The following is a 21887-nucleotide window of genomic DNA, read 5'->3' as shown; positions in this document are numbered from 1 at the left end:
TTATAAATTGTAAATTACTTTAACATGGCATTAATATTTCAGTCTATCGTTTAACTTCCAGAGTTTTTACTTATACTTGAAATTTAACATTATAATGTCATTTTGGAATGTAGGGCTCATAAAAAGAATGCTCAAAAGTGTATACTCTACATTACGCACACAAATTTACAGCTAATTTTCTTAATTAGCTACTATAGCCAAACATTAAAAACGAGAATAATTCGAATAAAAAGTTGTATAAAAATGGCACAACACCTAACACTGGGAATTTTTGAAAAAATAATCTCAATACATACTAAAACGAATTGGCCCCCTACGCATCCAGCTTACATTTTCGTCGACACTAGCAACTATAAGTAACACACATAATCAAATTAGTTTAACCACCTAGTCTCATTTGATGAGAAGTCGGCGCAGGTTGGTCTTACTTTGTCTAGATCCAGCAGCACAAGTTTTCTTTTTCCTTTTAGACGGGCTGGGTCCTTCAAGGTCAAAACGAATACAGCTCTTACCTGGATGGCGATCGCAGGAGCAAAGCTTGCAGAACTGGTATGCGCAAGTAGCTCTTGTGCATGCTGCCCAAATCTCACCAGAAGGATCTTTTGTCACTTTAGCTGGCTGTTGACACCGCACACAGGCCAGTTGAATGCACACATCCAAAGATGCTGACTGCAAACAAAAATATAATAATTTAATAAGCAATGCACTCTTCCCTTTTGTTGGAGTTAAACTCATAAAAGCATAAAGAATGGTATATACTATATGATTATCCTAGCTTCTTGCATGAAACTTACTCAATTCAAAGGATTCCTGAATCAATTAAAACACTTTTAATTGGGTAAGCAATTTTTATCAAACTATTTGCTCTTTGAGTACCTAAAGTACAGGAAAGATTTTTGGGCAAAGAATTGGGACACTGAGGGCACATTATGAAGGGACACTGACTGTACATTTTTTCCAACATCTGTAAACATCAGTGCCCCATATAAAAAATCCAGCCTGTAGGTTATTCATACAACACTCTAAAAATGCCTAAACAAAAACGATTTCTGACTAAAGTAGAAAGGTTATCAGCACCCAAGATCTTATCTCATTGGAACAAAAGAGAAGTGCAACTTTTTAACACAGGCCAATTATGACCAGGTAGATTGATATGATTAACTCCCCACAAGATATCAATCCTTTGATTTTCTTTTGTTCTTAAGAGATAAGTTTCACATTTCATGGAATTTTAGTAATTCAAAATATCCAACCTATAATTTGAGACAGATTTAATTTTTTTCTATTGGGGGATCACAATGTGGGGTGCAAGAAGAAAGTTTGATATCTTACCCGAGCAAATGTTTTGAATCTCATAGACCGAGGAGAAGTTGGAGGGCTTCTTGGAGAGCTTGGTGTAGTTTGAACATGTTCAATATTGTGTATGTCCCTAAGTTTCCTTCTGATGTCAATAATGTTGATCTTAGGGCTACTTCTTATGTTCTCTTGATTTTCCTTAGACAATCTCATATAAGTCTTCAACTTTTCTCTGCCTGCTAATGAATCCGCGCAAACCCGAGACCATGTAGGGCTGACTAAAGAAAAGTTGAAAATGTCTACTGGTGACATAAAACTCAATATAGTATCAATAACTGGTATTGAGCAGACTCGCTCACTTAAGAGCTTGATGATATCAATCTTCTGATTGGGTTTATAGAGTACTGGAACAGCAGGACTTGGCGGTGGGATAGTGACTACTATCAGACTCTGCGGCTCACAGGCCAATGAGTGTGTTTCAAAATCAAGTTGTCTAGCAAACTTTTTAGGTTGCTGATTATTACTATTTAATGGCCTCAATGGACTCGATTTGTGGTTAGATCTTATCCTGTTTAATTTGCAGCTGCTTTTGCATATTTTCTTTATGGGTGTAGACGGGAATGACAATGAATATGCATTGAAGTTATAGATACTACTGGCATCTTTGTAATCAGAGCTTATTGGTGATATTGTATAGTTGCCACTGTAGTTTCCAGATTCATTTACTTTTAACTTCTGTATTTGACCAGCTATTATACTTGTAGGAGTTGGAACAGATCCAAAGCTGTCATTGGGTTCTGTATCACTCGGATATGGGCGTTTCACACCTCTTCTCTTCAACCTTTCTGGGTAATTTTCACCATTATCTGAGAAATTAGTCAGATCGTAGCATGGTTCAGGAGTATTGTTATAAATTCTATGACGATTCCCTTTACCTTCACATATAGATGCTTGAACAATAACAGGATCTATATTCTCAGACGACAATTCTGAACAGTCGATGGAGCCGGGAGTAAATGTATGGTATCCACTGTCTTCAGTTCTACAATAGTTGACACCATCGCAAGATAGCACTGGGGTGGCGGGCTCCATCATATCAGAAAGCGTATCCATGTTGAATGCAAACTTAAAACGAAAAATTGTTTAGCTGCATTTCCGCGCCAACTTCACGTGATCGAAGTAAACATTGCTTCCAACGGCGTCATGACTGTATTTTACCTCCAACATAACATGCCGCCACGAAATGTATAAGTAAAAAATATAATAACGACCGTAGTTGACGGTTGATTTGACACGACGCCGATGCTATCACAACTTGAACTTGTTCGTTATTCGAAACCTTATGACACTTTATTTGGTTGCAGTTTCAATCACTAACTCACGATAATTAATATAACTTTCTTTTCATTTATTACATACACATTGAGGTGAGCTGATTTCCATATATTGTTTAGAAGCGCGATTTTATTTTAGCATTGTTCCACAGACTTTTTTTTAATCTTCGCTTGTCATTTTAAAGATGACATTACCAATGTAAAAAAGTTGTAATGCTCTGCATACACTTTCTCCATGCAACTACTAAAAAAAGGAAAATTATACTTATCCTTTTCTTTGTGCTAGTACTAATGTAAGACAAAGATAGTATGATTCTCTCTGTCTTTGATTGAAATGAGACGGTCCTTTGACAAACTATTATAATTATTCTTAAAATTATAGGAAAATTATAGGAAATTGTTGCAAGGTCTGTGTAGCCCTTTATATTTTTGTAGCTGACAATACTGCAAACCGAAAGTGACAGAGGGCACCCACTAAACGTCAAGCAACTTACGAGATAATGTGTGAACATTTCTTGTTTTATTTATTTATTAATATCAGTATTGTTTATTAACAGTTTATTTTGTCTTACTGAAAATAATCTGTTTCAACATGTAATTGACCTTCTATACTCTACGATATAAGAACACGTTTCTAACAAAATGTCTAGCTTTAAACACTTGAAGTACTTGTGTAGACTTTGTGCGAAAAGCGATGAGTTTTGTAAGGATTTACTCGAGGAAAGCAACAAAAACGTTATGAACATGATAAGAGATTTTATTCAAATAACTGTAAGTATAAAACGTTTACAGTTGTAATGGTCGATTTCTTTCCATACCTTTTAGGGAATTGAAAACCATCTCTTGTTTATGTACAAGTTGCTTCAATTCACATAATTCATTATATTCCTGCATTTTAATCCTTACTTTACAGATAAGTGAAAGTGATGATTTACCAACCCGAATCTGTCTTAACTGTGAAGAGAAAATGGTATCTTTTCAATTGTTTGTCTTAGAATGTTATAAAGTCCAGGAGGATTTTAGAAAACAATTGGATAAGGAGCAGTTAGACATCTGTACTGACTTGCAAATCAAGCTTGAAGATACTACTTTAGACTATGGAGCATCTCTGATAAAATCTGAGGTATTTATTATAATTATAGGTATTTTTTTGGTTATTTGCCAAATACCAATTTTATTAATGAGTATTAATTTTTAGGTTAAAGATGAGTTAACTGCGGAGGATATAGTGTGTAAGTATATTTTAAGACATATTAGTTATAATCAGTCATTGGTGTTTTGGTCGCAACTCGGGGAGGAATACCTCAATTATATTTTATATTTTAATGTCATACAAGCACTTTCCAAGGTATTGTGGGCTCAAAGGCCTATGCAAATGCATATTAATAATTCAACTTGATATACCATGGTGTTTCATCCAAAATGCCAATCACGGTTATTTTAAATCAAATGGATATTTTGTATGTCATGTGGATATATGGATATTTTAAATCAAAGTTACTTTGCTTACATTAATTAGATTATTTATTGTTTAGGTGCAATCACTTCAAATGATGCTTCGTTGTCCGAATTTGAAGCAGTAGATTACAATGATGATATTGACATAAATGATGATGTTGATGAAGATGATGATGACTTGGATGATGTAGCAATAGCATCACTGAAGGAAATAAAGCAAAAGCGGATCAAAAAGAAAGTCATTTCAGAAGAGGACTCTATGAAGTTTAGTGAACTTTTAAAACAGCCAAACTTGAAAGTGAAAGATTTTGTTCAGTAAGTTTCATCTTATTTATCTCATCAATGATAATCTAAAAATTTGACATTAAAGTTAAGTTTGGCATTAAGTCCGCCATTTGTACTTACTTTTATTGTGCAATATAGTTTAAATAAATAAAGTTGTCACAGTGGTTAAGTGTGCAAAATGACAGGTTTTTGTTTTTTGCAGGCTGATATGTCACCTGTGTGGAGCAGAGTCCAATACATGGAGTAACTTGCGCGTGCATTACTTCAATAATCATAGAAGCAAAGTTGTAGCATACTGCCTATGTGGATATGCAATAAGATCGAAAAGTGTTCTCTATAAACATTTTTCTCAGCATAAGTTGGAAAGTAGAAAAATAAGAAGTGCTGAGAATTTGTGTGAAGAAAGACCAGAAAAATCTCAATATTCAGATCTAAAAATTAATAACTTTGTGAAGTAAGTTTGTTGAAGGCAAATAATATGAATAATATGATGAAGCATCTGTGATGTTTTTGTGATAAATGTATGATGTCAATTAAATATTTTCATTTTGTCAATTGTTAGTCTGTTAAAAGTTGTAACTATTTCTGTAATATACTGTTCAGCTCAAATAAATTTGAACATGTCTTCAACTACCTTGAGGTTGGGAGTCACAGTTGCTATAAGTTTTGTCACAAATAAAAAAATTCTATTCTATTCTATAATACTTTTACAATCAGTAAGGTGTTTTTTTATTATGCTTGTTATTAATCATATTCGCTTTCTCACCTACAGTTTCAATTGCAAGGCCTGTGATAAGGTGTGCTCCAGTTGGTATAGTCTGAAGTCACACTGTGAAAGAGCCCACAAGATTCTTCCAGTAGTGCATTGTGTTTGTGGCATTGCTCTCAAGTCAAAGTCAGTGCTCTACAAACATATAAATGATCACAAAAATCCTAATGTATTATCGTAAGTATATACAACTAGTCTGGTTGACTAAATATATGTTTAATATTATGGAGACACAAAGAAAGAAGATGCTATTTTTTTATTAATAATGTACAAACAAAGATCTTAACTGCAGTACAACAAATATAATAAAGTTTTGATAAAAAAAAACGAAGTGTGCCTAAAAATTGCAGACACAAGTTAAAATTGTTATAGAAGGCGAATTATGTTTTAAATCTTTTTTAAGATATGGTGCTGCATAAAACCATAACATTCAACGGAATTGTCAAAGTTTAAACCCATTTTACGGTATTCAATTATACTTGTGTTTTACTTTAAATGTCTTAAACAATTATTCGTTATTTTCAGGTGTGACAAATGTCCACGAATTACGAAAACCATGGCAGCATTAAACAAACATAAAATGAGACACGTCCCTAAATCGGAACGGAAATTCACGTGCGAATCCTGTGATAAAATATTTAATACTAAGGACGCGTTAAAATCTCATGAACGATCACACATTCCAATAGAAGATAGGAAAATTTACCACTGTGGTATTTGTAACATGAAGTAAGTTTGAATACATATACAGCTAGTACCTAAATAGATTTATATACCTTAAAACGGATTTTCAAGAAACTTCAAGAAACTTAAACAGAGCACAAAATTTAATTAGTAATTACACTCAAACATTTATGAAAAAAAAAAGTTTTCTACATTGCCTTTTCCACCATGTAAAAATCATAAAAACATACCTACTGTTGCAGTAGCCGTAACTTTAATTTTATCCTATTTTTTCTGCCGCTCATAACTTATAAGTGCCGACTGCGACTTGATTGGAAATTCTCGCGAAGATATTGCAATGTATGATGTTATTTCTAGGTTCACAACCCGGTCGTCAGCGGCGTCGCACAAGCGCGTGGTACACGACAAAATCAAGAGTTATGTGTGCGATCTGTGCGGCTACGCGTGCGGCACCAACGGCGAGCTGCGGCAGCATCGCGCCATACACTCCGACGACAAGCCCTTCGTGTGCAGGAAGTGCTCCAAGCCGTAAGTCATCTATACATACCGCTAAATTGAGGTTGGATCGACTATTTCTTATTATGTTCCGTCATCCTGGAGAAAATCGGAACATCAAAGTATGTTGGGTTAAAATGTTTTAAGGGTTGTAACACAACTACATAAAACTACAGACAAAACATCCTCTAGACTGAGCATAGTCGCGCTACCCCCGCTGCCACGCATACGGTAATTTTACTCCATGTTCGAGTCGAAAATGTCTGCGTGACGTCCGTGAACTCGTTCGTCGTTTGAACGGACCAATCACGGCACGGGACTTCGCTCACCTCGTCCCGCGCACCCCCGCATTTTTGGCAGCATCGGTTGCATGAAATAATTGCTCTAAACTACGTCTAGAGGATTCCTTGTCTATGCATAGTACTGACATACTAGGTGGCCCAAGGTGGTATACCATCTTCTAGTCTATAGAGGTAGTCTATAGACTTGTAATACAACCTTGTTCAAAGAGTAATCGGAGGAAAGATACCGTAGGTATGACGAGTGCCGAAAAAATGTTGACCCATCCACTCCATGCACTAACGACACTAGATATATGTAATGTTAACAATGTTGGTAAAATCCGCGTGGTCACTTCAAACTGACTGTTTTGTTGCAGTTTCAAAACTTACTCGAATCTCAAAACTCACATGGACATCCACGAAGAGACTTCGTACCCGTGCTACGTGTGCAGCCGCGTGCTGAACAGCCGCCGGACGCTGAGGAAGCATCTGCTCGTACACGAAGACAAGTGCCGGCACGTCTGCTCGTACTGCAATAAGGCCTTCAAGAGGAGGCAGACGTTGAAGGTACCGCTTTTTCATTCTTGAAATAGTTATAGTTCGGGAGCCGGCTGCATGAAACAAACCTCATCGAAAAATAGAATATACCTACCCTGTAGAGGTACCTGACATTTAGTAGATTCCAACGCACTTGGTCGGCCTAGGCTTAACCTGGCAGATTTTGTACAAATGGCAAAAACGTTGGACAAAAATTCATCAAAAAAAACCTCATCGAAAAATAGAATGAAACTTGTATGGTAGGATACCTGACCTTGAGGACAGTAAAAAAAAAGTGGTCGGCCTCACCTTAGCCTGGCAGTTTTTGCAGTCCGACCAGATTTATTGGGTCACGTGAGAGCTACAATTTACCTCATCGAAAAATAGAATGAAACAAACGGATTATAATAGCTAAAATAAGCCTGTCGACGTATGTCTTGGTCGGCCTCACCTTAACCTGGCAGTTTTTGCAGTCCGACCAGATTTATAAAAAAATCATCAAAAATAGAATGAAACAAACGGATTATAATAGCTAAAATAAGCCTGTTGACGTATGTCTTGGTCGGCCTCACCTTAACCTGGCAGTTTTTGCAGTCCGACCAAATTTATAAAAAAAACATCAAAAATTTTTTATCGAAAAATCGTATGAAACTTGTATGGTAAGATAGCTGCCTTTGAGGACAGTAAAAAAAAAGTGGTCGGCCAAATCCTTTGTTGGCAGGTTCCTGTGTCCGACCAATTTTGTGGTACCACGTGAGAGCTACAATTTACCTCATCGAAAAATAGAATGAAACAAACGGATTATAATACCTAAAATAAACCTGTTGACGTATGGCTTGGTCGGCCTCACCGTAGCCTGGCAGTTTTTGCAGTCCGACCAAATTTGTGATACCACGTGACAGCTAGAATAGGACCACACATGCTGTATTCCATACGCATCATGACTTTGTGTACCTATCTGATGGGCGGGCGTATATGAAACGCCTTCTTGTACGTGCAGGTGATCCAGGTATACACCAAAGCTTAGTTTTCAATCGAACACTTGTAGAGTCTGTGCGGAAAGAGAAGAGTCGTGGGATTTGAGGGCGCGCCAGTGCTATTTTATGGTTTTTGCTATGCTGACAACACTGGTCACGTGATTATAGTACGACACTAAAGGTCATGATACTTGAATCCCTTTTGTTCCGGTTTTTTACCACGGCTTACTAAACGGAGCCTGGTGGTGGTGTCGGCTCATCAACTCAATCCCCTGATTTAGCGCAGGCACTAGTTTTCTTTTTAAAACACACTTGTTTTTATGTCTCAGATACTAAAAAGTGACAGTGCGATTGACAAAACTGCTAAAAGTGCTAAAACTAGTTAAGAATCTGCCCAATACAACTGTAATTTTAGTACCAAACAAGATAGAGTCTCATTTATGTACTGCCTAATCTGTGCAGTCCAACAGTTATTAAAACCGGGTAAATCGGGTAGAAATTGGGCAATAGAACTGTAATTTTATCTGGGATATATTTCACCCATTGTAAACTTGACTTGTAATGTATGTGTACATTATTAATAATAAATATGGATATGAATAAAAATAGTGCATAAGGAATCATCCATTAATTACGTCTCACGAATTTCTAGGTTTTTTGACCCCTCCCCCCCTCCTTGTCACACTTGGTCACATTTTGCAAATCCCTCCCCACCTTGTGTGACGTCACATTTAGGCAATTTTGTTTTCAACGAAATCGGCAATACTAACTCGGCTGTATTTTTTTTATAAAAAAATATTTTTTGTAAAAGAAATATTAGTAATTTTATAACGCAAAACCAATTAGGAACGAAAATTACATTCCTACCTACATCATTATTTAAATGTACAGCGATTAAAAAAATATAAATTAATTTTCGGTTACTGATGAATATTGATGAAGTTAAAGTGACGTCACAATGTTTGTGACTCCCCCCTCCCCTATGTCACAACACTGCTAAATATGAAATATAATTTCGTAACTAACAGAACCTACAAATAAAGAAATATTTTATTAGAAAAAGTTTTATTCTTTGTAATCGAAGTCTGAATTAAAATATTCAATGTCACTTATGTTTGAGCTAGCTTCAGAACAACCAGGGACACTCATAGAACTATCTTCATCTGAACTGGATGTGCTTGAATCCGGCACGTAGATTACGAATTCTTGCATATCACCTACTTAGCGGTCTTTTATTCGAGATGCCGTAAGTACTTTTACACAATCCTGAAAAAAAAAATTACATATAAATATGCATAAAATGGCAAGTATCAAGACTATTTGTCAGTTATTTTAAAGACCATGAATGACCTGCATATTTATGAAAATTAATATATTTTGAATGAATATACTTACCGATTATGTACCGGAGACAAGTTACTTAGGGGCCTTATTAAATAGGTAATTATTTAATATTAAATACAACATCAATACCCGCGAATAGCGGAAACACGTTCCGCGACTTTTTGTAAGTCGATAGTCGGCTTTTAGCCGTTTTCTTCCCGCTGACAAAACCGAACAATGTTAAATATAATTTTCCTTGTGGTTTTATGTACGGTTTTATCGTGTTTTGAAAATATATTATACATAAAACTTGCGGTTTTTGTTAATAAATATACAATGACAGAAGTTTGTTTACTTTTTACATGACAAGGTGTCAAAGGTTTGATTGCCATATAAAATTTAAAATGTTAGTTCCCGTTTCTGCCACGACTCTTCTCTTTCCGCACAGACTCTAATATAAGAGGAAAAACTGCACGTGATCCTTCCAAAATTTAAATAAATGGTAAAATGTTCCTCCACGATGTTCTCAACGGGCATCTAGACTGCGTTGGATTGCTGTCACAGTTAGGGCTCCGCGCTCCCACGCGCCGAACTCGTCACACCACACTATTCCATATTCCCTGTCATCGTACCAATTATGGCCAAAATTCTATTCTATTAAATTCTGAGTAGAATCGCACGTACCTATAATAAATCGTTCCAAAACATTGACCCTTTCTTCTCCTCCAGACGTGTTTTCAAATCACAAATTGCAAAGCAACTTTCCTGGTAGTCACGCACTATCACACCCACTTACACACATACACCCACCCACCCACACACACACACACACACACACACACACACACACACACACGAACACATAAATTCCAATAAATACATACAAACTAATAGATTCGCTCGTTTATGTAGGTACTGTATGTATTTTTATTTTACTATTTTTTATTTATTGTTTACGCAAAATTAGAGCTATACCTACTATTTTAGGATTTTTTTCCAGTTTACAGTTATTATAAATTTTTTCTCTTTTTCCTTGTACCTTAAAGACTTACAAATTAAGTTATATTTACGATTCTTGTACAGCACAAGTTACAAGTCTACCCACAGATGATTTTTTATTAAAGTCTGTGCGGAAAGAGAAGAGTCGTGGGATTTGAGGGCGCGCCAGTGCTATTTTATAGTTTTTGCTATGCTGACAACACTGGTCACGTGATTATAGTACGACACTAAAGGTCATGATACTTGTATCCCTTTTGTTCCGGTTTTTTACCACGGCTTACTAAACGGAGCCTGGTGGTGGTGTCGGCTCGTCAAATCAATCCTCTTATTTAGCGCAGGCACTAGTTTTCTTTTTAAAAAACACTTTTGTTTTTATGTTTCAGATACTAAAAAGTGACAGTGCGATTGATAAAACTGCTAAAACTAGTTAAGAATCTGCCCAATACAACTGAAATTTTAGTACCAAACAAGATAGAGTCTCATTTATGTACTACCTAATCTGTGCAGTCCAACAGTTATTTTAATACAAAACCGGGTAGATCGGGTAGAGATTGGGCATTAGAACTGTAATTTTACTATCTGGGATATATTTCACCCATTGTAAACTTGACTTGTAATGTATGTGTACATTATTAATAATAAATATGAATATGAATAAAAATAGTGCATAAGTAGGTAGGCCTTTTTGGGATATGTCCGGTTCTCTCATGTCACGATATTTTACTTCGCCGATATTAGTATCATTACTTATAATTTCGTAACTAACAGAACCTAGTAAACGAACTTAATAAAGAAATATTTTTATGAAAAGGTTTTATTCTTTGTAATCGACGTCTGAATTAAAATATTCAATGTCACTTGTGTTTGAGCTAGCTTCAGAACAACCAGGGACTGATGTGAGGAACTGGATGTGCTTGAATCCGGCACGTAGATTACGAATTCTTGCATATCACCTACTTAGCGGTCTTTTATTCGAGATACCGTAGGTACTTTTACACGATCCTGAAAAAACATATTAATATGCATAAAATGGCAAGTATCAAGACTATTTGTCAGTTATTTTAAAGATCATGAATGACCTGCATATTTTTATGAAAATTAATATATTTTGAATGAATATACTTACCGATTATGTACCGGAGACAAGTTATTTAGGGGGCTTATTAAATAGGTAATTATTTGATATTAAATACAACATCAATACCCGCGAATAGCGGAAACACGTTCCGCGACTTTTTGTAAGTCGATAGTCGGCTTTTAACCGTTTTCTTCCCGCTGACAAAACCGAACAATGTTAAATATAATTTTTCTTGTGGTTTTATGTACGGTTTCATCGTGTTTTGAAAATATTTTATACATAAAACTTGCTGTTATTGTTAATAAAAATATACATTGACAGAAGTTTGTTTACTTTTTACAAGACAGGTGTCAAAGGTTTGATTGCCATATAAAATTTAAAATGTTAGTTCCCGTTTCTGCCACGACTCTTCTCTTTCCGCACAGACTCTATGTATAAATTACAGGAAGTTCTGTTATTGGCTATGCTATAAGTTCTCATGTTTTTTGTATATTATTTAATGTAAACGCTGTTGAACTTCTCAATAAATATAAATAAATAAAAATACACAAGATAACCTCACATATATTAAGTGATTATCTTATTGTTATTTCTTCGACTCGCAAAGGCGTTATGTGTCCTTCAAACCATTTGATCTTATACATTTCATCTCTTAATGTCCAGCCACAATGTGTTGCATCAAATTTGATGCAAGTGGATTCTGCCGCACACTGCCACATTGAATTTATGAAAGCCGCCCGTAACAAGCCATACGTCAACAGGGTTATTTTAACTATTATAATCCGTTTGTTTCATTCTATTTTTCGATGTGGTAAATTGTAACTCTCACGTGGTACCACAAAATTGGTCGGAGACAGGAACCTGCCAACACAGGATTTGGCCAACCATTTTTTTTTACTGTCCTCAAAGGCAGCTATCGTACCATACAAGTTTCATACGATTTTTCGATATAAATTTTTTGATGATTTTTTATAAATTTGGTCGGACTGCAAAAACTGCCAGGTTAAGGTGAGGCCGACCAAGACATACGTCAACAGGGTTATTTTAGCTATTATAATCCGTTTGTTTCATTCTATTTTTCGATGAGGTAAATTGTAGCTCTCACGTGGTACCACAAAATTGGTCGGACAGAGGAACCTGCCAACACAGGATTTGGCCGACAACTTTTTTTTTACTGTCCTCAAAGGCAGCTATCGTACCATACAAGTTTCATACGATTTTTCGATAAAAAAAATTTGATGATTTTTTTATAAATTTGGTCGGACTGCAAAAACTGCCAGGTTAAGGTGAGGCCGACCAAGACATACGTCAACAGGCTTATTTTAGCTATTATAATTAGAGATGCACCGGATATCCGGTTACTATCCGGTATCCGGCCTATCCGGCCATTATTTTACTATCCGGCCGGATACCGGATAGTGACCTACTATCCGGCCGGATACCGGATAGTAACATTGCTTGATTTCGGAGTAAACAAATTAGATTTAAGAAACAGACACGGTCATAATCGTACTTGTTTATTATTTTAAAACAATTTAATCATTCCACTGACTTACACGCGCACTCATTTCGAACCTAGAAATGAGTCCGCGCGAACGTTTACGAGGAAACAGGTCAAACCTGCAGAATGCGCACCTGAAAAACCGAAATGTAGGTATAGTTTCGCCGGCCGAATATCCGGCGGCCGGATACCGGATATTCGGCCAGTGTCCAGGCCGGATATCCGGTATCCGGTATCCGGCCAAACAACTATCCGTTGCATCTCTAATTATAATCCGTTTGTTTCATTCTATTTTTCGATGAGGTAACTTGTAGCTCTTACGTGGTACCACAAAATTGGTCGGACACAGGAACCTGCCAACACAGGATTTGGCCGACCACTTTTTTTTTACTGTCCTCACAGGCAGCTATCGTACCATACAAGTTTCATACGATTTTTCGATAAAAAAATTTTGATGATTTTTTCATAAATTTGGTCGGACTGCAAAAACTGCCAGGTTAAGGTGAGGCCGACCAAGACATACATCAACAGGCTTATTTAAGCTATTATAATCCGTTTGTTTCATTCTATTTTTCGATGAGGTAAATTGTAGCTCTCACGTGGTACCACAAAATTGGTCGGACACAGGAACCTGCCAACACAGGATTTGGCCGACCATTTTTTTTTACTGTCCTCAAAGGCAGCTATCGTACCATACAAGTTTCATACGATTTTTCGATAAAAAATTTTTGAATTTTTTTTTATATATTTGGTCGGACCGCAAAAACTGCCAGGTTAAGGTGAGGCCGACCAAGACATACGTCAACAGGCTTATTTTAGCTATTATAATCCGTTTGTTTCATTCTATTTTTCGATGAGGTAAATTGTAGCTCTCACGTGACCCAATAAATCTGGTCGGACTGCAAAAACTGCCAGGCTAAGGTGAGGCCGACCACTTTTTTTTTACTGTCCTCAAGGTCAGGTATCCTACCATACAAGTTTCATTCTATTTTTCGATGAGGTTTTTTTTGATGAATTTTTGTCCAACGTTTTTGCCATTTGTACAAAATCTGCCAGGTTAAGCCTAGGCCGACCAAGTGCGTTGGAATCTACTAAATGTCAGGTACCTCTACAGGGTAGGTATATTCTATTTTTTGATGAGGTTTGTTTCATGCAGCCGGCTCCCGGACTATTATTAATGTTGAACTGTCGTGAGTTGAAATTGTATTGACATATTTAGTTATTAAAGTCTCGTGGCAAGATTTTTCATAAGAACACTAAAGTGTATATTTAAATTGGATAAGTTCTAGATCTCAAGATATCTCAGAAAAAAATCACAGGATTTGAAATGTTTCCATTTTGAGAAGTACCCCATGAGAAAATGTGAGGAAATTTTAAGTTATTTCCAGCGCATACGTTGCCATTTCGCCTTATCAGATATCACACGTGTATTTTCCAATTGCCTAGGTCCACATGTATACTCACACGGGCGACAAGCCGCTGACGTGCAAATGGTGTGACGAGCGGTTCGCGTACGCGTCCACTTTACGATCGCACCGCCTGCGATGCCACCCCGACAAGATGGCCGCGCAGATGAACGAGCAGTACGTCTACCGGCACGTCAACATCCTGCAGCAGGTACGTCACTTGTGTGTAGTGTGCTGTTGACCGAGGCAGTCATACGCGTCCACCTTAGGATCGCACCGCCTGCGGTGCCAACCCGACAAGACAAGATGGCAGCGCAGATGAACGAGCAGTACGTCTACCGGCACGTCAACATCCTGCAGCAGGTACGTCACTTGTGTGTAGTGTGCTGTTGGCCGAGGCGGTCGTACGCGTCCACCTTAGGATCGCACCGCCTGCGATGCCACCCCGACAAGATGGCGGCGCAGATGAACGAGCAGTACGTCTACCGGCACGTCAACATCCTGCAGCAGGTACGTCACGTGTGTGTAGTGTGCTGTTGACCGAGGCGGTCGTACGCGTCCACCTTACGATCGCACCGCCTGCGATGCCACCCCGACAAGATGGCGGCGCAGATGAACGAGCAGTACGTCTACCGGCACGTCAACATCCTGCAGCAGGTACGTCACGTGTGTGTAGTGTGCTGTTGACCGAGGCGGTCGTACGCGTCCACCTTACGATCGCACCGCCTGCGATGCCACCCCGACAAGATGGCGGCGCAGATGAACGAGCAGTACGTCTACCGGCACGTCAACATCCTGCAGCAGGTACGTCACGTGTGTGTAGTGTGCTGTTGACCGAGGCGGTCGTACGCGTCCACCTTACGATCGCACCGCCTGCGATGCCACCCCGACAAGATGGCGGCGCAGATGAACGAGCAGTACGTCTACCGGCACGTCAACATCCTGCAGCAGGTACGTCACGTGTGTGTAGTGTGCTGTTGACCGAGGCGGTCGTACGCGTCCACTTTACGGTCGCACCGGCCGCGCAGCATCCTCAAGTGAGCATCAGCAGGTTCAGTTGCCCACTCCACTAAATACCCTTCTCACAATAATACACAGAGAAGTTAACTAACAGACTCCGCTGTAGCGTAGCACACGGCACGAGTTACAAAAAATGCAGATTAGCGAGCAAAAGTTAATTAGATTAAACACCCGAATTGCTATGTGCGGCAAGCTTTAATATGTGTTCCAGTTAAAACCGCAGACAGCATTTCTGCCTAACAAATATCCACAAAAGATAACTCGCATGCGATAAGAGTTGCGAAATTTCGCCAACGAATCGAGACGGACTAATCGAGATTTCCTGCTAACGCGATTGAATTTTTGATCGCGAAAAATTTGATCGAGACCTCGCGAGATCGGGTGCGTATCATAATGAATATGCACTTTTGGTATAATTACAGTTTATAAACGTTCAAAAAGTATAATTATCTTATGTATAATGCACTAAATGTATATTTTCAATTAGTATAACATAAAAATAATATAACATTCTACAGTGAGTAAATCTAATACGGGCGATAAATTAAATCGGACATAGTATTCATTAGTGTAATCATGAAGTAAAAGGTTTTTTTGAGTTGCAGTTCATTACGACCCCATAATTAATTTTTTAAAAATTTCTCAGCAGCAATGTACTGTAAACATGGTTGCGGTACCAAAATGTCAAATGTTCATTAGCAATACAACAATAGCATTTACAAACTTACCTATCTGGAGGAACATTCACAATACATGTTAGCATTACACTGCGTTTAATGTTTTGTAGTTATTTTGGTAGATAAAAGTACTACTAGGCGTGTTAAAAGATATTAAATCTTATTTATTTATCATGTTTATCAACAAGAAACTGACTTCATTTTAATCAGTCACGATGACAGCACTTGACGTGATTATACTGATTATTTCTAATCTGAGCAATAGACAAGCACCTTTAATATTACACCCTTTTTGAAAATTCATCTAATATCAGTATCTTATAAGTGATTATTGTGTATTCATTTCATATTTAATTTGCCTGATTTTTTATACCAGGATGGCGGAAAATAAGCATACGGCCCGCCTAATAGTTGTACAGTTATTACCAAAATTATTTCGAGAATTAACTAAACCGTCTAAACACCACAAAACTTGGTTGGTACATTGTGTGAAAATGTGGGAAACTCTTTGGTGGAATTGCAAGTTTCTTATTTTATTTCAACTCTGATTTGACAATGTCAGTCGTTCGATTCAAAAGTAATCGTATGTTATAAAAATACCTCGTTTAACAACTTTTACTGCTCCTGAATTAATGGACATGATTTTAATTTACGGTGAAACACTACAAAATGGTCATCGAGCGAGCTGTGTACAGAGAGCGATTCCCTCATCGGGTTGTACCAAGAAACGCTCGAGTAATTGTAAACGCGATACAGCGAGCTCGCGAAGGATTGCCCGTAACTGGAAGGGTAGAGGGGGCAAAACTAAACTCAGGTTTCTCAGAATTTGTATTGTTGTAAATTGTGTTTTTTAGTTTTCTTTTTAAGTTGGTTTTCTTTAGGTAAGTATTTCAGCAACTTCAGTACATTTCAGTTGTAATTTCAATGGGTCGTTATTAAAATAAATGATTGCATTAATAAGATTTTTTGATGTAATTTGATTTTAAACTAGGTAGTAATTTCGTCCGATAAAAAACATCATACTTATTTATTATTTACCCACTCATGACAGTTAATGACATTACATACGCAATAGGAGTTTTTGAAAGTAACTGTCAACGAGCGTTTAACGTGAGTGTGTTTGCATTACATTGCGGGCTGAATTATTTTGTATGGACCAAATTATTGTTGCAACTTTAAGTAAATGTTATCTAATTACCTTTACTTTGTCCTATACTAACCACCGTTAAGAGATTCGCCCGTATTAGATTTACTCACTGTATATACATATCGTTGTTTGGTATACTATACATATAAACTAACTATATTTAATATAACATTTATTACGCATATAAATTAAAATAATTAATAAAATCTCATATAATTATCTGACCAAAACATTGGTAAAATTATTGGAATAGAATAGCTCAGAATTTCAAAGTTCATAGTACTTAACTAATAATAACTGTCAGGTAATAAGTAGGTTAGGTTAGGTTAGAACTGTGATCCCTCAGAGAAAAAAAACTGCTACCAGAAAAGTGGGTTAGGTTAGGTTTGAACTGTGACCCCTCAGAGAAAAAAACTGCTACCAGAAAAGTGGGTTAGGTTAGGTTAGAACTGTGACCCCGCACAGAAAACAACTTTTGGTATATTTATTGTGTGATATTCGTTTTGTATATTATATTATTTCAATGTTATACATTTTCCTACTTATCATAAACGATATTATATGTAAAGTATGTTATACAATATACAATTATAGAATTCATTGTTATACGTATCGCACGTTATACTAATTGCACGTTATGCCATTCAAAATTATACTAATTGAATTTATATATTATGAGCAATATATTATAGGTTTGTATACGTTCTATTACTTACCCGCGAGATCGATATTGCACCCCTTATTTAAGAATGAGCATTTTTAAGCGATTTAATGCGAAGTGTTAAATCTGATCATGTGTAGCCAGCTTTATAATAGTAAAGGAAAAATAGCACCTATTTAGGTATCAACCACCACCAAGCAGTATTATGGACGTAGGTAGCTCTGTAAATAAATTTATTTACCACTCATTATTATTATTTAAACTTGTATATTAAGTTAACAAAAGCTTTAAAAAAATTACATCAAGACTATAATTGTCAAAATGTCACAATTAGGTACATTTATAATGTAAATAACTCCTTTGCGGTGAAGACTCCGTTCTGAATATTCACATAGAGCTAGAATGATAAAGCTGCCGCTGTACGCGCCGCCCCGCCTGTCCCGCGAGCCCGTCTCGTATGTCTCTCTGACTTGTACATGTACTTTGTTTTCCTCTAGAATAAATTACGCCCATTGTATGTATTAGATAGTTTCAAAGTCACCCTTTGTGCAGACTTGTCTAAACTTCTGCTTGTTTGTCGAAAACTCGTAAACTGTATAAAGTTACTGATTGTACTTGGAAAAGTTTTATGGCAGCTTGTTAAAATGTAAGTAAGCAAATATTATTATAAGTTATTTATTTTCAGGATTACATCAAAGCTGACATCGCCGCTATTAACGCGAAAAATGAAGTAGAGGCTATTTAAAGAATAAGTTTAGTATTCCGCCAGCTGATTCTATGTAAGGTATTAATAATTTTTACATGTTAATATTATAACCATTTTGGTTTCACTGATAATAAATAATTTATCTCAATTAGAGTGAGTAGTTTTCGTTAGTAGTAGTGCTTTATCCCTATATTGTCGTTTTCCCCTTGGTAGGTGAAGTATAAAAAAATAGTTCTTATTTTTGGGATAAGTTTCCTGTGCAATGCAACTACCTACCTACCTATCTAGTAGGTATGTATTTATTTTTATTAGTGGTTGTCTCATACATACATATTTCAATACGCGTCAATAGAGTGGCGCTTTAGTGAGAAAAATGGGTCGCCTATTGTGGGCGTATGTTTTCATTGATCTAAATGCAGCGCTGAAATGAAGCGACCGCTTTAAAGCGAACTGTTTGTTTGCTCCGTGCCTTCACTGCACCGGGCTGACGTAAAACTATCTTAGAAAATGTAAACGTTTTTAAATCTGTTCTATTCAGAATCAAGTCTTTTTAATATCTGATGCCTTCTCTGATCTCCCTCTGATCTGAAAGCATACCTAATAGATTAACAGCAACGACGCGGCCTATTAATATACATAAAGAAATACAAAACTGATCATAACAAATTGATATCAGATTAAAAGGTCTACATTATTTTTTAAACTTCGTATGCCACTTCTAGTTAGTTCTTCTCCGTTAATTTTCATCCTGAATATACTCGTACTTGTAGCCATCATTATCATCTCTAGGGTTTCTTCAAAATAAGTTCTTAACACCAACTTTTTTGTGGTGAGATAGTGGAAAATCTAATTTGTTGATAAAATGTTAACAGAGTTTTATATTTTATTGTAGCCAGTCCCACGAGTGTGATGTAGTGTAGCGCATCGATCGGTAGAACTAGATACAAGTGATAGTTGGGGTGACCTCGGTTCGTGCTCAAGGGTTCAGGTCGCGCGATACGCTTATCTTATTCTGTCTCGGTAAGTAGAATAGTCACGAAACAAAGAATTATAGGAGGGGAGCGTCTTCAACAAAAAAGTAAGATATACCCACAGACTGGAAGTACGCCGCGATAGCGTACCTAACCACAGTTTGCTTATAAACAGTGACCTATTTCCGGCTGAAACTTTATTCAATTATTTTTTGATAACTTGTCGACATTCGCTGATACTACTTAGGTACATAAGTTTAATAACTACTAGATGGATAAAGTCGAAGATCTCTCTATCGAGTAATTTTTTTACGACTATCTATATACGGAAGACCAGCGCTGGCTTTATAGCTAGCATTATGCTGAGTTGGGTCCATTTCGTGATGCACACTTATTGTTCTTTTCTGTTCTTGCTGTTGTTGTCTGTACATGTTCGTACATGTTTTGTGACCGTCACGAATAAAAATCTTTTATCTTATCTTTTATCTATATCGAAAAATTGTAGCTATACCTATACATTTTGGCAAATCATACGTCGATGTTGTCTACGGGACAGCCGACTTTGTTGCGATTTCTGTGTTGACCCTATATGAGAAACTGTTAGGCAAATACATAATATTTCAGTACATTCATCTCATGCCAAGTCATGAAAAATCACCCTGTATAAATCTACTGTGGCGTTACGACCATTAGGCATTTCCATAATTTAATCCGGCTGACAGTAGAAACAAATGCGTTTCATTGCATAACGCACTGCTGGCGCTGCGGTGATTCCAGAATTTGCAAATTTAATCTGCAATGCGCTAATGAATAAAGTTTAGGTATACGAACTTGGATACGTATAGATAAGATAACTGTCGAGTAGACTTGAACATTTGCTGCTGTGCGAATCTCGTAGCGCTACGCCAACCAATTTATTTTATAAAAGCCAATGTGAGCACCATTAAGATATGTAGACTTAGGAACAATTCGCGCTGCGAATTTGAAAACTTCTTAATGAGCAGAGTAATGTAACTACTACAGTATGTGGCACTTTGACAATTCAGTGACCACCGTACGCGGCGGCGCCGTACATCGCCATAATAAAATATAGTAGATCTAATCCAATGCTTCTTGTTCGTGGTCATGCGAGTAGGTATACACGTTGGTGCGAGCAAAAATAACAATAAATATTTTCTCGCACCGCACACTAAATGATTATTATCTAATACTCGTATTAATTTTAGTGCATCGAATCAATAGTTACCTACCTACCATTTTTTCTGAGTCTGAATAAGTATACACTTTTATTACCGTGACGAGAATTTCTTATGATTAGCCCTAATTTGAGCCGCAAAATAGCTGATGAAATGAAAACCAAATAACAAAAAATCTAAGAAAATGCAAAAAAATATCTCATTGTAGAGATCTTGAATAAAACTAGAAAGAGAGCTAATAAACCATGTCAACATTTTATCTGCGTCATAAAACTTTCAATATTTCATTAATACGAAGACGAGTGCTTTTATAGCACGCGACAAATTGAGAGAGACGAATGAAATCTACATAAGTTTCTATTTGACGAAATTGCCGGAGCTCACACAGTAAGCCTGGGCTTAATGCAGAAACAGACAATGTGGCGTGCACTGCTGGCAGCGGGAAACGGCGACGAGGAAAGTGAAGCGAGGTATTGACGGCGCGCGGATTCATGCGGCGATAAGGCTTTTGTCGCAGTTTAAAAGGCGGTAAACGTGTGTTGATGGTAATGTCCATAGGCTGTTTTGTCGAGCGGAGATAGTGACAGCGTCAGCGGATGGCGCGTTGCCAGGCTTCATTTGTATATTTCTGTTGCTTACCGAAAAATATGCTTCTGGTGAACCAGCATAAGTGTAATTGTTACGAACGGCTTTAGGGACCTTGATCATACATTGAACTACCTATTAGGTACGCACGCGTATAGGTACCGATATTGTTGTTGTCGTACTTTTGGTTTATTTTTCAACAATTAGTAGGTAGGTACGTTAATCAAGGGCTCTACATGGCAGACTGAGTATTAGGTGCAAATTCAATCGATCTGCCAAATGTTGCAATATACCTACATGTATATCTAAATGTCATACAATTTTTTCAACGTGAGTGGTACACTTAATTAACAATCATATAGAGATTTTTTACTGGTATTTTGTTCCAAAAACTAAAATATGAAACCTACCTCTGGATGTAGGTACTTGTTTAGAAAGAGCGGCACTTAGCAGTTTACTCTGTACGAGTGCATGCGATACCAACCAAATTCTTGCGAATTT

General features: G+C 37.0%; 2 protein-coding genes across 2 annotated transcripts; one reads left to right on the top strand and one right to left on the bottom strand.

Annotated features, from left to right (window-relative positions):
* On the bottom strand, positions 1–2779 carry LOC134680089 (uncharacterized). The gene is made up of 2 exons (XM_063539128.1): positions 1333–2779; positions 1–669 (listed from the first exon to the last, which is right to left on the bottom strand). The coding sequence occupies exons 1-2, from the start codon at positions 2407–2409 to the stop codon at positions 394–396; spliced, it is 1353 nt and encodes a 450-aa protein (XP_063395198.1). The 5' UTR covers positions 2410–2779; the 3' UTR covers positions 1–393.
* Positions 2780–3094: 315 nt separating this feature from the next.
* On the top strand, positions 3095–18784 carry LOC134680445 (zinc finger protein 718-like). The gene is made up of 14 exons (XM_063539576.1): positions 3095–3401; positions 3544–3753; positions 3829–3862; positions 4166–4403; positions 4576–4827; positions 5146–5319; positions 5668–5871; positions 6184–6354; positions 6980–7169; positions 14464–14634; positions 14742–14933; positions 15036–15091; positions 15263–15374; positions 18614–18784. The coding sequence occupies exons 1-14, from the start codon at positions 3273–3275 to the stop codon at positions 18671–18673; spliced, it is 2193 nt and encodes a 730-aa protein (XP_063395646.1). The 5' UTR covers positions 3095–3272; the 3' UTR covers positions 18674–18784.
* The last annotated feature ends 3103 nt before the right edge of the window (positions 18785–21887 follow it).

The sequence above is a fragment of the Cydia fagiglandana genome, chromosome 3 (genome assembly GCF_963556715.1).
Source record: "Cydia fagiglandana chromosome 3, ilCydFagi1.1, whole genome shotgun sequence".
Taxonomy (NCBI): domain Eukaryota; kingdom Metazoa; phylum Arthropoda; class Insecta; order Lepidoptera; family Tortricidae; genus Cydia; species Cydia fagiglandana.
The sequence above is the reverse complement of the archived record's forward strand: the minus strand, read 5'-3'. Positions and strand labels throughout refer to the sequence as shown.